At 43.2% G+C, this 18,453-nt stretch overlaps 1 protein-coding gene across 1 annotated transcript in view; it reads right to left on the bottom strand.

Moving 5' to 3' along the window:
• Positions 1-1,186: 1,186 nt before the first annotated feature.
• Positions 1,187-18,453, bottom strand: part of CCDC50 (coiled-coil domain containing 50) — a 42,896-nt gene continuing 25,629 nt past the window's right edge. The window contains exons 5-11 of the mRNA XM_005146549.3: positions 17,899-18,016; positions 10,512-10,618; positions 9,870-9,914; positions 9,217-9,321; positions 8,195-8,274; positions 7,117-7,214; positions 1,187-6,081 (exon numbers count right to left, since the gene is read on the bottom strand). Coding sequence (XP_005146606.3) covers positions 6,062-6,081; positions 7,117-7,214; positions 8,195-8,274; positions 9,217-9,321; positions 9,870-9,914; positions 10,512-10,618; positions 17,899-18,016 — 573 coding nt within the window. The 3' untranslated portion in view covers positions 1,187-6,061. The remainder of the gene's footprint in view (positions 6,082-7,116; positions 7,215-8,194; positions 8,275-9,216; positions 9,322-9,869; positions 9,915-10,511; positions 10,619-17,898; positions 18,017-18,453) is intronic.

Here is an 18,453-nt window from a genome sequence, read left to right as displayed (position 1 = left end):
ACAGTCCTCTATGCACATATCCCTGCAGCAGGTGAAAGATGCTTCTCAGGGCTCCAGCTGCCCTCCCTCTCTCCCCCTCCCAGCCTAATGCTTCAACAAGTGCTAAGGATGGCATGAAAGAAGCCTTTCACAGAAAACAGACCAAGGCAGTCACTTCAGAGAAGAGGCTGTAGAAAGTTGAAAGCTGGCAGAGCTCCTGGCACTTCTGCGTGCCCTGTTTGTACACTCAGGTTCTTCCACTGCTAGCCATGTCCTAGTGTTTGTTTCTGTTTGCTGGTTCCTGCCTCCACTCACTGCTAATACCTAAGGGACTCTGAGATGCAAGTGGTAGGAAATGTAATGGTATCTGCATTTGAAAACACAGGGGTAGTGCTATGACCCCTTATAGAGCCTAAAATTGAACTTTGTTGGTGTCACAACTCTCACTCCTGCACAGAACTAAGCCCCTGGTGAAGGAAAGCCCTTGCCCCACAGAAGGGCAGACTGGTATACCTCTGTTGGGGTGTGAAAGGGCTCTCTGCTCCCCAGTGCAATGTTTATACTTGTCAAGCAGAGAGAAATGAACAAATACACATTAAAGAAGGGTTTACAGCTTGTACTCGAAGTCCAGAGTTCATACTTTCTAACCTCCCCTTTATTTTAGCATGCTCAGTCACAAACTCAATTCATGACACAGAAATGGTTTTGTGTCTACTCATGTCTGAGCTGCATGTGTCTGTGCCCTCAGCTGATGCCTTTGAAGACATCAGTCAGTCACAGGGCATTTGCTATGTTCCCTTCTTGCCTTCCATCCCACCACTATATGAAGCTTCAAAGGAGGCTTTTTCAAACTTAAAAGCTATGTTGACAGAAAAGAAAAGAAGTACCCTGTCCTTGCAAATAATTACACTGCTTTATTTTTCAGTATCACAGTCTCAGGAAATGGAACGGTCCAGATCCTTTCCAAGATATTACACAATTTTTGTTTTTTTGTTTTTTTTTTTATCTGCCTGGCCATAAACTAATCACATTTAATATAAATTTATTGTTTTGCTACATCTATTACATTGGAAGAACATAATTACTGGTAGAAGCAGCTGAGCTCCAACAGCCAAGGGTGGAACGAAGTGTTGTTTTCTCTTGCTCTTGTGTAACCCACTTCCTTCAGTGTTTCCAGAAAAGCACATGAAGGGACAGAAGGATGCAGTAGGTAACAAAGTACAGAGGTTTATTGAATGAAATGGGGCAAGGCAGTGTTCCCTTTACATTCAATGAGAATTCAGGAGTATGAAGCAAAACATGCTATACACACACAGACATGATACTTTGGTTAAATGTCATTTAGAAGTTCTATGCCAAACCTGGTAAAATGATAAACAGTCAAAAATAAGAAAAAAAAATATAGGCTTGCATAGACAGATTATTGTCAGTGCACAATTTATATTTAAGGATTAGCTGTTGCAACACAGGGTACATTTGCAGCTCTGAGGAATTTGAGCCTTCTGATTAATCCATCTCATTGCAGAGCTAATATTTAGATTCAACAGGCTGAAAGTTTACCCTGAAAAGCTAAAAGAGACAATTGCAGTTATTTCTCTGAGGCAATTAACTATATTGCAGTGCACAGATGCAGCTGGAGACAGACCATGGAGTCTACTTAGAGTGAACACTGATACAGTGGAACTTGCTTACTGTGAAGTAGAAAATACTTATTTGTGTGTGCTACTGTCCACTCTGAGCCTCTCCTGGAAGAGCCCAAAAGGCACAGCTGAGCCATGTCTAGTGCAGCTCACAGGGAGGAGGTGGCTCATTCTACCTCCAGTCCAGAAGTTGAGAGCAGTGCAGCTTCTCAACACAAAACCTGTGTCCTGCACCCTGTACTGGGTATAACAGTCCAGGTGGCACTTGCATGCAGCACAGTCAAAAGCCTCCATGGCTCTGCTGCACAGCCAGAGATGTGCTACGGCATGTTTTCAAGAGCACAGTAAACTGAGATCTCTGTAGGTTTATGCCTGTCCTTCCCAGCCAGAAAAGACAAACTGCCTGTGGTATACTTCATGAGAGGGACACCTGTGTGCCTCATGCTGTATCCCACAGCCACCTCCCAGAACAACTACAAAACTAAGCGCTAAGTGTTTTGAGAGAGTGGGGCAAAACCAACTTTCCATTGGCTGGGGATGGATATAGGGCAGAGTAAAACCTCAAAGTCCCACTCAGATGGGAATTCCTGCTGCAGGACCCTCCCTGGCATCACTGCCAGGAGCAGGACAGCAGAGAGGCCAGTTATCCACCAGTCCATGCTATGAACTGTGTTTTGTTTCCTATCACATCTAACATATCCTTGCAGCATCAATGCTACCATTAGGAACACCAGGAGCCCTCTGCTCAGGGTGATACATGTGCAGGGTATCATTCTGTGTAAGAAGCAATGAGTTTCATGGACTGGCTGTGCTAGGTTACAAGAGTATAAACTAAGTAGGGGAATCCTCACACTGTCTCCAAGTGCTCCCCTTTATATATAAATAAGCAATCCACAGTTAGTTTGCATACAGGTTAGTATGAATTAAAATAAAAATCTTGATAATAAAAATACATAATATACACATTGATCAATAACAATAAACTGAAAAAAAAACACTAAAATGTAACAGTGACTGTATTTTGGCACAAAATAAAAATGCACAAAGGTCTAGCTCTGTAAAAACAAAAATCCACTTTTTTCCCTACATAAGAGAGTGTTATTAGTCCTGATTCAAATCCTGACCAGTGGGAATGCAGAGATATAAAAATACTGTACATATAAGATCCCTTTTACAGAGTGAAGCAGACTGCAGCATTTGTAACTTCTATTCTTCCTCCCCAAAAGCAATTCAATGATTAGACTTCATCTGTCCCCTAACAGCTGATATTTTCCCACCCCACTAAGCTCAAAAACATGAAGTCCTTTAAAAAAGGTGAGATTAACCTGTTGGATCTATCATATGATAACAACTGCTTCTCCCTGCAGAAAGCTGTACAGTCCACATTAAGACAGTGTTTCATAGCAAGGTGACTCAGATCAGCCCGCTGAAGACATTGAGTATCCCTGCATATAAGGCACGATCACTCTGGTTCACCCGACCTCTCTTCTGCAGACCACTGTGCTTTTGGACGGAGGCGAAGAGGTGGCGAGAGCTCTTGCTGGTGAGATGTGCCTACTATGAAGATTAGGAAGTGCCAGGATTTTGTGGTGATGAATTTTCCACACGGTGCCTATTGCATTGTTAATGCAGAGTCAGAAAGGGATGCAAGATATGAATGACCTCGGTAGGGGTCCAAGAAAAGGTTTGACATGCTATTAAATCCAGAGCAAACCCATAGGCAGAGCTACTAAAACTTGGCAGAAGACAAGGAAAAAAAAAAAGTTTAACATTTTTCTGTCATAGAAAGGAAGTATTGTTCCAATTGTTTCTTTTTAAAAGATCAGCTTCATTGTGCCTCTTTCCAGGGACACATGTGCAAGGTGCTGATTTAGCATCTTGCCTACGTAAGCTGCAGAACTATGGCTGCTGAGCCCCAAGATGTGTTGGCTCCTTGTCCATCCATGAACTGAACTCAACTCCTGTTGACTTCAGTGGGACCATGGAATTACTATCCCTTCCAAATGTGGTTATTAAGCATGCAACTGCAGTTGTAACATTTATGTCAGGAAATCTCTAACCTGCATGACTACATAAGGCCTACAAGGTATATTAGATGAGCAACTGTTCCATTTACTACATGCTTTCCTCATCTACCATGCCTAGCATTTCTCTCTGGATAGGTGCTAGCCCCTTCTAACAAAACCTTAGGCCCCTATTTTCACAAGGGCTATAGAAAAATAAAACAGGAGAAACACTTATAAGGGACAGCAGATGAATACAGATAGGGAGTAAAAATAAAAAGGACTACAGGAGGCTATGGAGTAAAGTACCCCATAAAGCATTCAACACTCCCTGAAGGCATCCAAGGAAGCAACAAATGCTCCTGGGATCCTTCACTCCGCCTCTCATCTGTTGGTGCCACAGCCTGAGGAGGACAATAAGGAGATCTTACAGCTCCACAGAGTAGACACAGAGGTGTTCTTCAGATAAATAAAATTAACCAGAGTTTTCTCTTGTATCATTCCCTCTCACTCCCACTGAAGTCAACAACTTGGATACTCCCAAACATCCCTCCTGAATTAACAGCTTCTTCAAATGTCAGCAGGCTCAGAGCCTTCAAGACTGTTCTAATTAGGGTAAAACAGAAATTACATGACAACTGCATTGCAAGAAAGCCTGTCAGCCACCTACAGAGCCCCAGGAAAAGCTGAATTCCTAGTTGACAATTTCCCTTTCCTTTTGCAGAGGATCACCCCATGCACATTAAGTATAAAGCACATCCACTTTCTGATTTGGCAGGACTTTTCCCCATCCACTTTTCACAAGTGCACCAGATGATACAAGCAGACAGACCTTTACTGGGGTGTTAGCTCACAAAACCCCACCAGGCATCCATTTTACTACAGTAAATACTCTGATGGCAATGGAGGGGAAAAAAAAACAGGGGAAAAAAAAGGCATTTTCAGCAGTAGGAATTTTTACTGCTGCATGAAATACAAAAATAAATTTTTACAAAATAAACTCTTTGCAGATGAGGTTGCCACAGTGGCCCAGCTTATCAATTGAAAAGGAAAAACTAGGGACTATGTTGATCCTTCTCTGGGTCCTTTAAAACAACATTAACACTTCTGAATGGACAGATGGGAGGAGAAGAGGGAACAAGGAAAGCACAGTAAATCTAGCCGCTAGCTGGAATATTTCCTGAGAAGAAGCTGCAAGCAAGCAAGACCTTCCAAATGATGCAGGTGAGCAAGCTCGCAGTCTGGAAGCAAGGATATGCAGCTAGCAGGATGCTACCAATGCACAAAGTCCTGGGCATTATACACAGACAGCTTGCAGATCCTGCTGTGCCCTAGACAGCGATAGTTTTATCCTGATAGGAGTCTACAGAGCAATGCAGAGGTGAGGCAGTCAGCATAGATATTGTGTGGACTGTTCAGCACTCCACGTCTAGCTCAAAGTTGCCTGTAATTGTGGATTTTTAATTCAGTGTCAATGCTCATATGGCCCTCCTTCAGCCCCATGTTTCCAAGACATACGCAGGTTCAAACACAAGTTACTGTACACAAGTGCATCAGCAACTGAGCTAGGAGTTACACTAGTTCCTACCTGGCTTCAGTGAAATTCCTTGGCTATCACACGAAAGCTCAAAGCAGGTGACCACAGAGGTCCTTTCAGACATTTAAATGTATATGATTCTTCCCAATCCACAAGTTGCAGCTTCATCAGCTCCCTGGTATATCTTAAGAGTTATGCACACAAGGTCTAACTTCCACTGAAATTGTCTTTCAATTGTTCTACCCTATACCCTGGAGCTAAAATGCCTAGTTATTCTACCCAGGTTGCTGCAAACCCTAGAAAGAAATACAGCAGTTAAATTTTATTCCATAGGCAATTTCTTCCTCACCAGTTCCAGGTTCTGGCTTTTGCTGATGCATGTTATGAAGATGCTCTCTTCTTCCTCCAAGCATGACTGTCAGGTTGGCTCAGTTATTTTATCCAGCACAGGAAGAAAGATACTTCCTCTTATAACTCTCTTTGCTAAGTCATCCTAATAAGGAAAGAACGTGCAGTTCTGACATTCTGATGCATTACCATAATCAAACTAATTTCTTAGATTTTCCTCCCTGTTGTAACTGCATCTCTATTTGTCAAAGCTCCAGACAAAGCTTAAAAATAAAAATAAAAGGAAAGCCTCAAAATAATGTAATAGGGAGCTGTTAAGTCAGCTAGTTGATGCGCACAGCTCAGTGGTGGCTAGATTATACTGCATTGCTGAAGTTATCACATAGGAGTAAAAAATTGAAACAAACAAAGTTCCTTATTATGATGACACTTCAAGAGGACATCCTGGGAGTGGAGGGTGGACCTTCCATTGGGTAAGGATCGAGAAAGTTGCCTGGCAATTCCAGTAATGTTTGCTACAGAAGAGTCAGTACCAAAGCAAAGGCTAGTACAGTTTACTGCTTCCTACGGGAACCTGGAACAAAACAGGAAGAAAGAAAAAAAAATAGATCTGTAAGGATAGATCCTGGTGAAGAAAATACTACCTACAGGCATCTTTTACCTGGCCTGCCTTCTTGGGTATCTGTGTGACTTCCAGGGTACTGGTAAAGTCAAATGACAAAATGGGAAACATGTTACATTTACCCAAACAAAAGGAAAAAGGGTAAGTTCACAAGACAGGCAGACATTTGCATTTTCTTCCAGGTTGTGAACAGTGCTGCAGCCACATCGCATAGTCTCACTAAGGGAAACTGAATGAGCACTCAGCTTACAGACCAAGTGCCACCAACTTTCATGCTTGTTTGGTGGACACAGAACAAAAAAGTTCCCAAAATTTAAAGTTTGGGAAGTGTCCACATATAAGTCACAATCAGTGGAGCTGGAAGAAATCTGGGCGATTGACTTGAACTCTGGCTGCACCTTTCCTTCCCCAGAGACTCTATTAAATAACTCAATTAGCATTCAGGTTTAAAAAACCTGTGGGGTCGACCCTAACCACACTGCTCTTATGCCAAGTGATTTTGGGAAACAAGCCAACAATGCAGTGCTGAGATGCTATGGGAACAAAAAGAGCATGTTCTCAGGACAAGCTTCTGTCTAATCATCCCATCCGCTCACCAGACAGGTGATATTGAAAGATTTTGTCTTATTGAATTGTTTGATAGTAATGAATCACCTAAAATCCATCTCGTCATTGTCTTCATGCTATTCCTCCTTCATTTGCTGCCTGGATTTATAGTCATTCATCATTAAGAGATCACAGAGGACATGCAGAGAGCAATTTGGCAAACTCAAGGCAAACCAAGTCAACTTTTTAGTCTCCCAGCCTGCAGCATTCTCAGCAAGTACAACTCAGCCACTGACTAGCATCACCTGCCTGCTGGGGGCAATAATAACCATTCCTTTTCTCTCTTAGTATCTTTCAAACATCCTGTCATTCAGGCTGCTCATTTGAGGAAAACAGCCCACAGTAACCCAAGTGCTGGGGCAACCATGGGCTTGATCATACCTTTAGGAGAGTGCTCAGGTTTGGGGATCTGGCGCATAGGGCTGGGCTGGCTTGTGTAATACCGAGCATGTTCAAAGTCATCACGGAGAGGCTGTGACCTGCCAAGCACAGTGAAAAAGAAGTGTTGGGAAAAAATACTCAAAGGCTTAGCAGTGTGTCAAAACCAACATCTCAGTTGCCTGGTCACTTTGATACAGTTTCTGGCCCAGACTTCCCACCTGCAGATCAGCTCCTGGGGGCACAGCTTGTTACTGTTTTCTGTGGTGAGAAATGCGCAGGGTTCACTACTTCCCCTGGACCACTTTAACTTGTCAGGAAACAAAAAACTTCCATTACAAAGTTCATTACAAACCTTAATCAAAACTACACAATTTTAAAGTCTTTAATGACTGACCTGTTTTAACACCAGAGTATTTTAATGCGATCTCAGCCTTCACCTGGAAACCTCATTTGTTGTTTCTTTTGCAAATTCAGCAAGAATTTCTAGGCTCATATCTGGAGTGGAAATCAAAGCCACCAGGGTCACTTTCAGTGTTCAGTCCCTCATGAACAGCACCAGGCCAGGGTACCAACTGATTCAGCTACAGCACATTCCCATCAGCTTTAGGATGAGGTACCCCAAAGCACAACATGCTTGCTTGCTGTGGGGTGTCCACATGCAGCAGTGGGAACAGCGTACAGAGCTTAACTGGGAGTGAGGACCCAAGGGAGCAGCTGTGCAAATGCATCGTGACCAACTCTCCATGCCCAGAGATGACATTTAGTTTCACACCCACAGAAGCTCTTTAACCCTCTCAATGTTTCTCTGCCATTTAACAAATGTCACTGCACAAGCTCATCAATCTCCGTCATTGCCAGACAGGGAGACCAATATGGACAAATGCCACGAGCACAGTGAGTGACTCATGTCACTGAACACCTTAGAAGCCTTGTGCCTTCCGCCTCATTTCAGTGCCAAAACCTCTGCTCTCTACCAAGCCTCCTTGTAAGTGGGTCAAGGCAAATCGCTCTACAACTCTTCCCTAGGACTCAGCTTCTGCTTGCATTTCCCCACTTACACCAGCCAGTTCAGTCTCACCTTGAGGATCTTTCACCTTTGTGTCGCTGAGTTTCAGGTCCTTCTTTTGACCTTGAACGTGTGGACTCACTTGCATCATGCTAATGGGAAGAGGAGAAAGAAGCTCATCTGAGTACCTGAGTGCCTTACAAGACAGACAGCAGCCAGTACACTGAGGCTGCCAGAGCTCCACGTAGTCCTGCGCTCAGTTTGTACACACAACTAACTACAGCCAGACATGTGTAAACAGCAGTATCAGGAGCAGTTTCCAGTACATGAAACTCTGAGACAAACTCAGTTTTTGCTCTAAATATGAAACAGTTCTTGTAGGACCTGTCCCAAAGCTAGGGTTGAATGCAGTCAGTGTGTAATGACTATGCACATGGCTGGGCCAAGCACGAGGGACCAGATGTATGCAGCTGTGCTCCTGCAACCACTCAAGCACAGTAAGGAGGCTGAAAACATCAGAGCTACTTCCAATTGGCCACCATGATTAACACAACACCCCCTTTAGCACCTAACCAGTGCAGACTGTGAAATCTGTTTCCTATCACCTTCCACACTGGCCTGCCAAGCCTCTGTAATATTACTAATACAAAAATCTAGGCTGGATACACTCAGTACTTTCACTATAGGGCCAATCTGATTATGAATCAGAGTGACAACTGGAGCAGCTGCATTGTCCTTAGTATCTGCAGTGCACATGCAGAACAAACTACTACTGGTTTTAGTGCCACAGCCAGGATTTCAGTAGAAGGCCCTGAACCAGGACTGACTGTCACAAAGTGCTGTGACATCTAGCACCATTCTCCAAGGCCATAGCCCAAGGTTTACCCTGCTTGAGGCTGAAGTGAAAGAGCAACTAGCCAAGCAGGAGGCTCCAAAAGGTTTGGGAAGCAGCTGAATAACAGGCCGCAAGACACTCTGGATGCAAAAGACTGCATCATTCCTTTTGCTCTCACCACACACTCTCACGTCCCGCTCTGGAAATGGGAATAACTCTATAGCACTTCATTTGTGGCACCTCCTGAAGCTTGACATACCTTCCAGTCTTGATCATGCCTCCTCCTTTCAAAGGAAGACTTTTCTCTCTCCCTCCCTTTCTTGAAAGCCTTTTTCTCCTCAGCCATCAAGAGTCGGGCAATTTCCTAGAAGGGAAAACACAGAGAATGTGTCAGACAGTTTTACTGCTCTTGTGGGTTTGAGTTATTTAAACCCTTTCCAATAGAAAGCTGCTGAATGAGAAGGGTGCAAAGCCAGGATTCCGTCCGTGATCAGAAATCATGTGAGAGGGCAGAATTAAGATTGGCTAAATGCAGCATGCCCACTGCATTCCCGATTTGTCAGAACTGTGTTTGCAAAGCCTTTCTGCCCGTTACTCCTTTTCCTTCAATGGGGATGTGTGTGTGTGTTTAACCTCACAGCATCTCTGACAGTCTCCCTTTGGGCGCAGTTACAAGAGATGCTCTTACACAGACATGAACTTACTTCCTCTGCCATAGTTGCAACAGGCAGCGCAATTTCCTTCTTGACCAGCCTGAGCGTATACAGGATAACTAGCCAAGAGCAAACCCCAAGGGAGTCTTGAGGTTCCCCAACAAGGAGGGAAATTAACAAGTAGAGGGTCAGAGAAGGTAAGTGGTGTTCTGTAGTTTTCACAAGTAAAGGAATACCGCACACATTTGACTTTGCTCACCTCGTCTTGGGCTACTTGAGCTGCCTTTTGATCTGCCTCATCAGCCTGAGGAAAAACAAAAAAGCAGGTGGAAGGGAGATAAAAAAGAGACAAAAGGACAAAAGAGTAACACTTCTGATTTATTCATACTCACTAACTTACATAGGTAGGGCAAGCAGGTACCCATACCAATACGCTACCATTGTCTCTAAATTTATTTAGCTACCTCAATACTTGGCCTCCAACCCAACACCAAACTGTCATTTCAGCTTTTCAGCTGAGTTTTGTCCTCATATATCTGCCAGGCCACACCACAACACATTGCCCCTCCTGTTGGCCCCCTTCTCTCAAAGATGGGCACTAGTCTGCCTCACTTCTGGGCTGACCACATTGAGTAAAGGCCTTATTACCTACCTGGAAATGTCTGTTTAATATCACCCTGCTTTAATTATTTAATTTTAGGGTATTTATTTCAGAAAATAAGGCTCTGCTGGCCAGATGCCAACTGTCATTCCATATACGTGTGTATGGGAAACAAAACTTAATTACCAGAATGAACAGTAACAAGACTTTAGGTCTTAAAGTCACAAGTTTGCAAATGAAAGTTGTCATCACTGGCTACCTTAGTTCCTTCGAGTTCACTAAAGCATCCTCTCTACTTACCAGGAGCTCTTCCTCCTGCAGCTTCCGAGCAATCTCTGCATCAGACAACTCCTGTTCCCTTCGGGGTGTATCATACATGGCTTGCTTCGTCCCCCTCAGCTTACTGCCTACGGGATTGAGAGAGAAACCAACCAACTCAACCATTTTCCACATGCTTCAGTAAGAAAATTCCTACCATTTCCTGAGCCACTTGTAAAAGCCCCATTCAAGGGAACTGGAGATCATGACAGCATACCTGCCAGACAGCTGATTTGAGAGTACCTTTAGCTGAGGTGCAACATGCATCTTAGGGAGGTTCCTCTATGCATATAGAAATATCTGATACACCATGTCCTGTACGACAAATGCAACTAGATAGCAGAAGAGGCCATGTAATTTGAAGCAGTCTTTGTTGAACCAGTGATCCTAGCAAAAGAACTGTAATTTTTCACACTCTGCAGATAGACTGATACAGATACACCGGTAAAATCTGACAGCGGAGAGCAGCTGTCATGAGCACAGCAGAATCTGGGAACACACTGATGGAAGTGGCATGGACTGCCAAAGTTGCCTGGGACAGGCTCACATAAGGTTACAGACAATTTGTTCATTAAGCTGACCCATGAATTTTAGAATTTAGTGAGAAAACAGCCAAGTAAACACTTCTGAAGTTCATACGAGGTTCAGTTAGTGCTTTGAGCTCACAGTTTTGTTTATTTTAAAGTTAAACTACCTCCAAATGATCTAAAATGTTGTATTATCAGAGTCTCTCCATAGTCTATTTGCACCAGGCCAAAGGAGTCTCACTGTAACCCTGTTATAGAATGTATGACTTCACTCACAATGAGTAAATTTTTCTCCTTTCTCCTTCCATCTGCAGTCTGAACTGTATTATTCAGACACTTCAGACATCTAAATGAGCTTTCTGCTTTGTGTCCAAAGTATGTACTCCAGACTCCTGTGTCTCTTTCACCTCAAACCCAGGAAAATTTTCCTTCCAATGTTTTAAAACCAAATGGCATAACATAAAGTAACCAACCGATTTCAAAACATATTCTGTCCATCTACCAACAAACTACCATCATACTCCACCAAGCATCCCAAAGACTTCAAATTGCAGTGGGCCAGAGACCTCATGCATCAACCCAGAATAAAACTGTGGAATAGGAAACCACGTCTTCTATGTGTAGTAAGGATGGCTTGTGGGGTTTTCTACTTTTTGTTTTGTTTGAACTGATTAATTACCTCAAGCAATTAACACCCCTCTTACAAACCACCTTAGCATAAGAAAACTTCAGCTCTGGCATGTTATGCTTAAGAATATGACTTGGCCTCTCCTAGCACACTTTGATCAATCAAAGCTATGAAGAGCTGCAGCCCATAGCCAGCACAGAAACTCTGGCAAAATGCACCAGCTTGGTCAGAGTTAAATTATTCAAGGTCAAGGCAAACACAGTTTTACATGCTGGAACAAAAAACAACACAGCCAACAGGCTCCTGTACAGCATTAACTCTATGACAAATAAAAATTTCCAGGAATTGTCTGCTGGCCAACCTGAGGCTGAGCCTTCTTCATACACTGATTGGTGACAGGCTTTTTTTGCTCAGAAGACAACAATAAATGTTACTTGCACATCACTGCTGCCCACACTCAGGCAAACACAAAGCACACCATAACCACAGCCCCCATGAAGTGGATGTGAGCTTTCAGCTATTTTGACTCCATGTGACGGGATACTGAGTTACTTGGATCTACACTGTATCAGAGGAAATCATGACCTACTGATAACATGTAAAGGCCTAATTAACTCCTTCCACTCACCCCAATAAAATTTTGCATGATCAAGATGAAGAATAATTCTCCCAGCATCTCCAGAGACAGACATGCATTACCACCCTCCCCTCATCCAAGTGAAGACAGGTTAGACGGCTTAAAGCACACCATCCCATGACATAGACAAAGTTCAAGTAAATGCCTACTTCTACTAAGAGACAGGTCACCCCCAATTCCAGTGGGGTTTTAAGAGCAGAAATACAGATCTGGATCTTTAAAGCCTATCAGACCCCAAGTGTTACTGGACAACAAGAACTACACAAGTACACAAGTACCACTTGTATTGAATTTGACAAGTCCCATCTAATAAATAGAGCCCAGCTGGACACCTAGTGCCACTATTGAACTTTGTTCAAAATGAATCAATTATGTTGCCAACAGGGCTTTCAGTGAGAAATGATGGAAATTGCTGGCTTGTTAGTACTTAAGCAAACTGCCTTCATTTACAGACCTGCAGCTCAAATCAACCAAATACAAGTTGTGGAGACAGTGTTCTCACAAGAGAATGGATATTTGGTACATGAGCTCTGAATAACTCCGAGGGATACAGCAAGGCCATGGGAGGCCCGAGAAAGCCTAAGCAAGCAAGATAAGAAGAAGCTGTAATTCACTGAGTTATGAGAACTGTGGACTGTTGGCAAGCGTTCGAGGTCAAGTTCTCACACCTGTGCTTAACCAATTATGTGTTAGTCACTAAGGGTCTTCAAGACAAGTATCCAATCATGATATGCCAAATTGCTGTAGGTGTGTGTAAGCAATAGTATATAAGGAGTTAATGCTTTGCAATAAATGGCTTTTTGTCTGATCACACTGATCTCTGACTGAGTCCATTCCGTGGCAACAAGTGCAACCATAACATTTGGGGTTTTGTTAGTTTTTCTTTTCTCTTTTGTTCAAGGAGACCACAGCAGAAAATATATCATGGAGAAAACCACAATCCCCCCCCGGCAAAAAAAATAACCCAAACTCAAACAGCTGGTTGTTTGTTGGTTGCTTTTATGAGGGTTTTGGTTTGTAGGGTGTTTTCAATTAAACACAGGATAACATGGGCACCATTTCCAATAATATCTTCTTACTCATCCTCTCTGATGCCACAGAACATGTCAGGAAATAAACAGAGCAAGAATATTAATGGATAAAAAGAATCTCACTAAATAAGGGAAAACCCTGGGCAGGATTCACCCTGTACACAATGAAGGTGGGTATCAGAGATAAGCTTTTCCAAAGGAAACAATACAGATTTCAGACACCAGGATGGGGCACACAGAGGTCCATCCCCACATATACGCACACCTTCCCCATCACTTGGTTACCTGAGTCTCGCTGGCAGTATCCAACCTTCCCCTGGGTCACAGCATGTGGGGAGGGGGAATGTCTCCTGTGTCCTGACCTTTTGTAGTCTCTTTCCTCACGCCTCCTATGATCATCTCTAGATTCAGCATCATGAAGCTTCTCATCATGCACCATCCTGTGTGACGAGTGGCCCCAATGCCGTGATTTCTGTTTTCCAGGGTGTGCCAGCTGGTTGCTGCCCCAGTGCCAAGGCTCTTGCTCAGCCTCTAGTTCCACCTCAAGAAGAGGAAGGCGCTTTTCTCTCTCTTGCCTTGTTGGCTTTCTGCTGTGCCACACCTGGTCTGCAAGTCTATGATCTGACTCCAAGTCAAGACTGAGAGGTCTCCAAGCCTTCTTGCTCGCTGCCCTCCTCTCCTGCCGCTCCCAGCTATTGCTGTGGTCATAGGTACTGCACTCAGCCTCTCCTTCCAGGTCAGGGCTGGGATGTCTCCTGGATCTGCCTTGGCTGGCTGATTTCCACTCCTGCCAATGGCCACTGTGGGCTTCATTCAGTTGAGCAGACCTCTGATGATCCTCCGAGGTGGAATGCCTGTGTCTGGCCACACTGCTGGACAAAGGCAAGGGTGCCTCTCGGTGCTCTCTCTGCAAGCGCATGTGCCTGTCACCACTGCATACCCTGCGAGGCTCAGAAAACTGCTCTCTGGGATCACCCCTGGGGTGCTCTGAGCAATGGGGGGACAAACAACGACCAGGTTAGTGGTGCAAGGGTTAATAGTGGTTCAGCAAGGCCAGACTCGTAGCATGCAGATGAAGGAGCTTGATGCAAGAAGCTGGAAATACATGCAAAGCATGATGGGGTCAGAAAGAAGAATAACAGTGATATAATTCTTCCAAGATATAATGGGGGACAAAGTGAAATTGCAGCCTGACCATCAGCAAAGCAGCACAGGAGGCAACAGAGTTGGAGCCGAACGTACAGGTCCAGCCCGAAAGAGTGTCCAAGCACATCCCAAGACAAGGACAAGCCAATATGGAGATGAAGGACTTCCAGTGATGTCCCTGGGGCTGAAAAATTGCCAGCAGAAAAGCTCATCTGGAGGCATGGCACTGCTGCAGGATACTGAAACTGCTAGAGAAAGTCTTGCAAGAAGGGTACAAGATGCAGGTAAGCGGATGGGCAGATATATGCGTGTGTGTGTGTGACACAACAGACTGCCAAGTATCTCTTGTGGATCCACAGATTTCAGTACCTGCACATATTCATTGTCTAAATAGAAGTTTAGGCTCTGACTGCAGAGAGGGTTACTGAAATTTAAGGGCAGCAGAAGACATCCCAAAACCCAGGCTCCCGACTTCAGCAACATAGCTGGAAAAGCCGCTTACTCAGCAGCTTGGTGGGGCATTTTTCGTCCGTGCTTTCCAGAAAGCAGGTGGAAATTTCCTTTGCTTTTAGTTTCAGTAATAAACCCGACACAGCTATGTAGATGCAGCTGTCTGCCTGTTTGATTTATTTTCCAATCAACTTATTTGCTAAGAAAAATCATTGCACTGAGTGAATTATTATTTCTCTACAGCAGCTTTTTGGAATGAAAGTGTATTTCTGAAGAAAAAAATACCTTGAAGCAGGGGCTGATTTGAAACAGAACTATGCAAAAAAAAAACCCAAAACACAGCACCAAAAAAACCCCAAACAAACCCCCAAAAAATAAACAAATAAAAAAACCCCACAACCCACAAAACCACCAAACCCAAAGAACAGCAGCAGAAGACTTTCCTTCTCAATGAGAAAAGGTGTTTTTTTTATAGTATATGAAAATATTTATAATAGATTTCACGGCACATAAGCTTCATTCTGTTTGAAGAAATAGCTCTGCCTTCCTCCAATCATTTAGATTTCGGGGTGAGAACAACAACAAAAAACCCCTGCAAACTAAAACAAACACCACCACTCCACCAAATCTGAATGCTCCCTTCAAGTAATTCTATTCAGAAAAATCTTCCAAAGCCAGTGAAAATAAAGCCTCCAGAAAATCCACCTTGAAAACAAATCTGTGTGACTTTTATCCAGAGCAGGTGCATTTTTAAAAATCTAGGAACTGTAACATGAACTGCTGTGGTTACTCTTAACTGGTTGTTCTTCCTGTTCAGTTTTAGATCATTCACATGATTTACAGCAAAATATCCAGTAAAATAATCTACGTGACTTACTGAACAACAGAGACGAGAGCCTGAAAGCAAGAGTCAGATTTGGAACAATATTAACTAGAGTCTAAGAATTTAATTTTGTTATTAAGGAAAGCTCAATAAATACAGCAGCAGAGAGAGATCATGAAAGAGCAAAGCACAGCTACACTGGAAAGGATTGCTACAGGTAACACAACTATGCCAGAGAGCCCAGGCAGATTTGTTTTTGGGGTATCTCAGGGAGATTAACTGCAGGCACCAGTTTCTACTGCACCTTCCACAGGGGCTGTGTAAACACTCTTTAGGTCCTAGTGTTACTCTTTCAGACAGCAAGTGACTGAGCAAATACAGAAATGTTTTTCATGGCATAGACACTCTGGAAGGGAGGAACTCCGCCTTTTTTCATGTTTATTTTTACAGTTTTTAAGAGCTGACATTGTTCTGGAGCACTAGCCCTAATCCACATACTTCCTGGATGGAGAGATTTTTATTCAGTCTCAAGACAGACTAAAACCCAAACAAAAAGGCTTTCTTTTTGTTGAAGTTCACAAGTAATGAGGACAATAAAAACCAAGGATGCTGAAGCCAAATCAAATGCTGCTCAGGTATTTAAGAGGTTCCAGATCAACAGGATCTAAGCACCAAAATCCACTATAGTCCTTTCTTGTTTTTAAGGCATGGATCAAGAGCAGCACTACTATTGAATGGACAGGCAAAACAACTTCCACCTCACCTCCAAGACTACAGATTACTGCAGGAAGAAAAAAATCAGACCCACAAGATATCCTGCTATCCAAATCCACATCACAGTCTCAATTCAAAGAGACAGGCTTTTGTCAACTGATTTCTGTTACAAGAATGTATCCTGTCCTACCATCTCCACATGGCAACGCTACTATCTATATTGTATTTTTTTCAGGGACTTGAACCATTTAATTCTGAAAAGCTGGAGTGTGGGTTTGCCGTAAGACCCCCGGATCAAAATCTTTCCCAGCTCTGTACACATAGCAGGACATGCAGTCATGAAGTTTCCACTTGGTTACTGATTTGTGCTTGTGCTTTGTGTTTTCTTGGCCATCCTTGAACTTCTTCCCAATTGAAATGAAAATATTTTGTGTAAGTTCAAATAAAAGTAATTTAAAATCATCAGCAGCAATGATGTAAAAATGAGACACCAATGGTGTTGATGTTAAAATAAGAAATAAGAGGATTGATCTTCATCTTCACAATCTGTTAATCAAAAGCAGCCCATCTTTTCCCCACCACTTTTTTTAAGAAAGAACACAAGAACCACCACCAGTGCACAGCATAGCCATCCCCAGATTGCTCCATAATTAAACATACCCTGATTCTCTCCTCCCAGTTTAAAGAAGGTCTGTATTCAATCATAAAAGCTGGCCAAGAGAAAGCAACACAGCACTGTGGGTCATATTTTTTCCGCAATGATCAGTCCCAGATGATAATCACAGCAAAGACATTCTGTGGAGATGACCTTGTTATTCAGTAAGTCATTCCAAGCAGTTGTGCTAATTTTAAAGCTTGGATACATACCTGCACGGAGTTTTGAAAGGCTGATCCATGAACGAGCATTTATTCATTTATGCAGTTGTGCCAGCATCACAGATGATCACATGAAACTGTTACTCTTCAAATGCAGGCACGGAATTGTGTCTGCATTTTTCCCCTGCTTGTGGGGGTTATACAAGTGGGGTCCCACTTGTAATGCTTGTGGGGTTACACATAAGTAACTAGTTTATCATCTACTGTCTCTTTCTACAAGCCATTTTAAAACATGTACGTGTGTGTGTGCTTGCACATACACACCCTAACCCTGTGCTTTAGACCATCTTCTAGGACATAGAAAATTACAAATTTGTCTTCTATGGTTTGGGTTTTTTTATTTTATTTTCTGGGGCTTTTTCTTAATATTTCTTGATGGTTGTATAAAAGTCTGATCTTGACCTTGAAAACTGATGCAATGTTACAGTGCTGAATGCAGAACTGTAGGATAAGGGAAGTCTCCTAAACAAAGTTGCCAGATCACCAGGTTCACCTATACTGCCATGATCTTGATTCTCTTATCTAACAGAAACATACCTCCATTTTCTGCATAATAGCTATCTTCATAGCCTGTGTGTCCCTGGGATTCTGTGTAGTGCTTCTTCCGCTTTTTTTCTTCTTGCAGTTCTTTCTGTTGTAGAAGACGGGCAATGTCCTGCAGAGACAAAAGGAAACAGACATCACCTTTCCCCCTAAAAAATGTCTCCAGATACTTCTATTCAAATTCTTAACTCAATTATAAAAATCCTGTCTGGAAAATTAAACAGGGCTACTCTGAAATTCAGTCCCTGGGCTGGATGAGGTTTCAACTTAGCAGTTGAAACAAGGGACCATCTCAGCAAGTAGTATCCAGGCTCACCCAGGTCCACCAACTGAGCTTCCAGCACTGTGGCAGACTTGCAGGTTCCTGTTCCACTTGCACACAAGCCTGCAAAGCTCTAATGGCCAAAGCATGGCAGAAGGAATTGTGCGTGGAACCTCAGGCCTTCAGCAAGGATTTCAAAGTCAAGCAAGCACACACCTGCTCACACAAGTGCACTGGACCTCACCCTGGACTACACCAGGAAATCAGAGGCAAAGAATGTCTACAGC

The sequence above is a fragment of the Melopsittacus undulatus genome, chromosome 6 (genome assembly GCF_012275295.1).
Source record: "Melopsittacus undulatus isolate bMelUnd1 chromosome 6, bMelUnd1.mat.Z, whole genome shotgun sequence".
NCBI lineage: Eukaryota > Metazoa > Chordata > Aves > Psittaciformes > Psittaculidae > Melopsittacus > Melopsittacus undulatus.
This window is presented reverse-complemented; position numbering and strand designations above follow the sequence as displayed.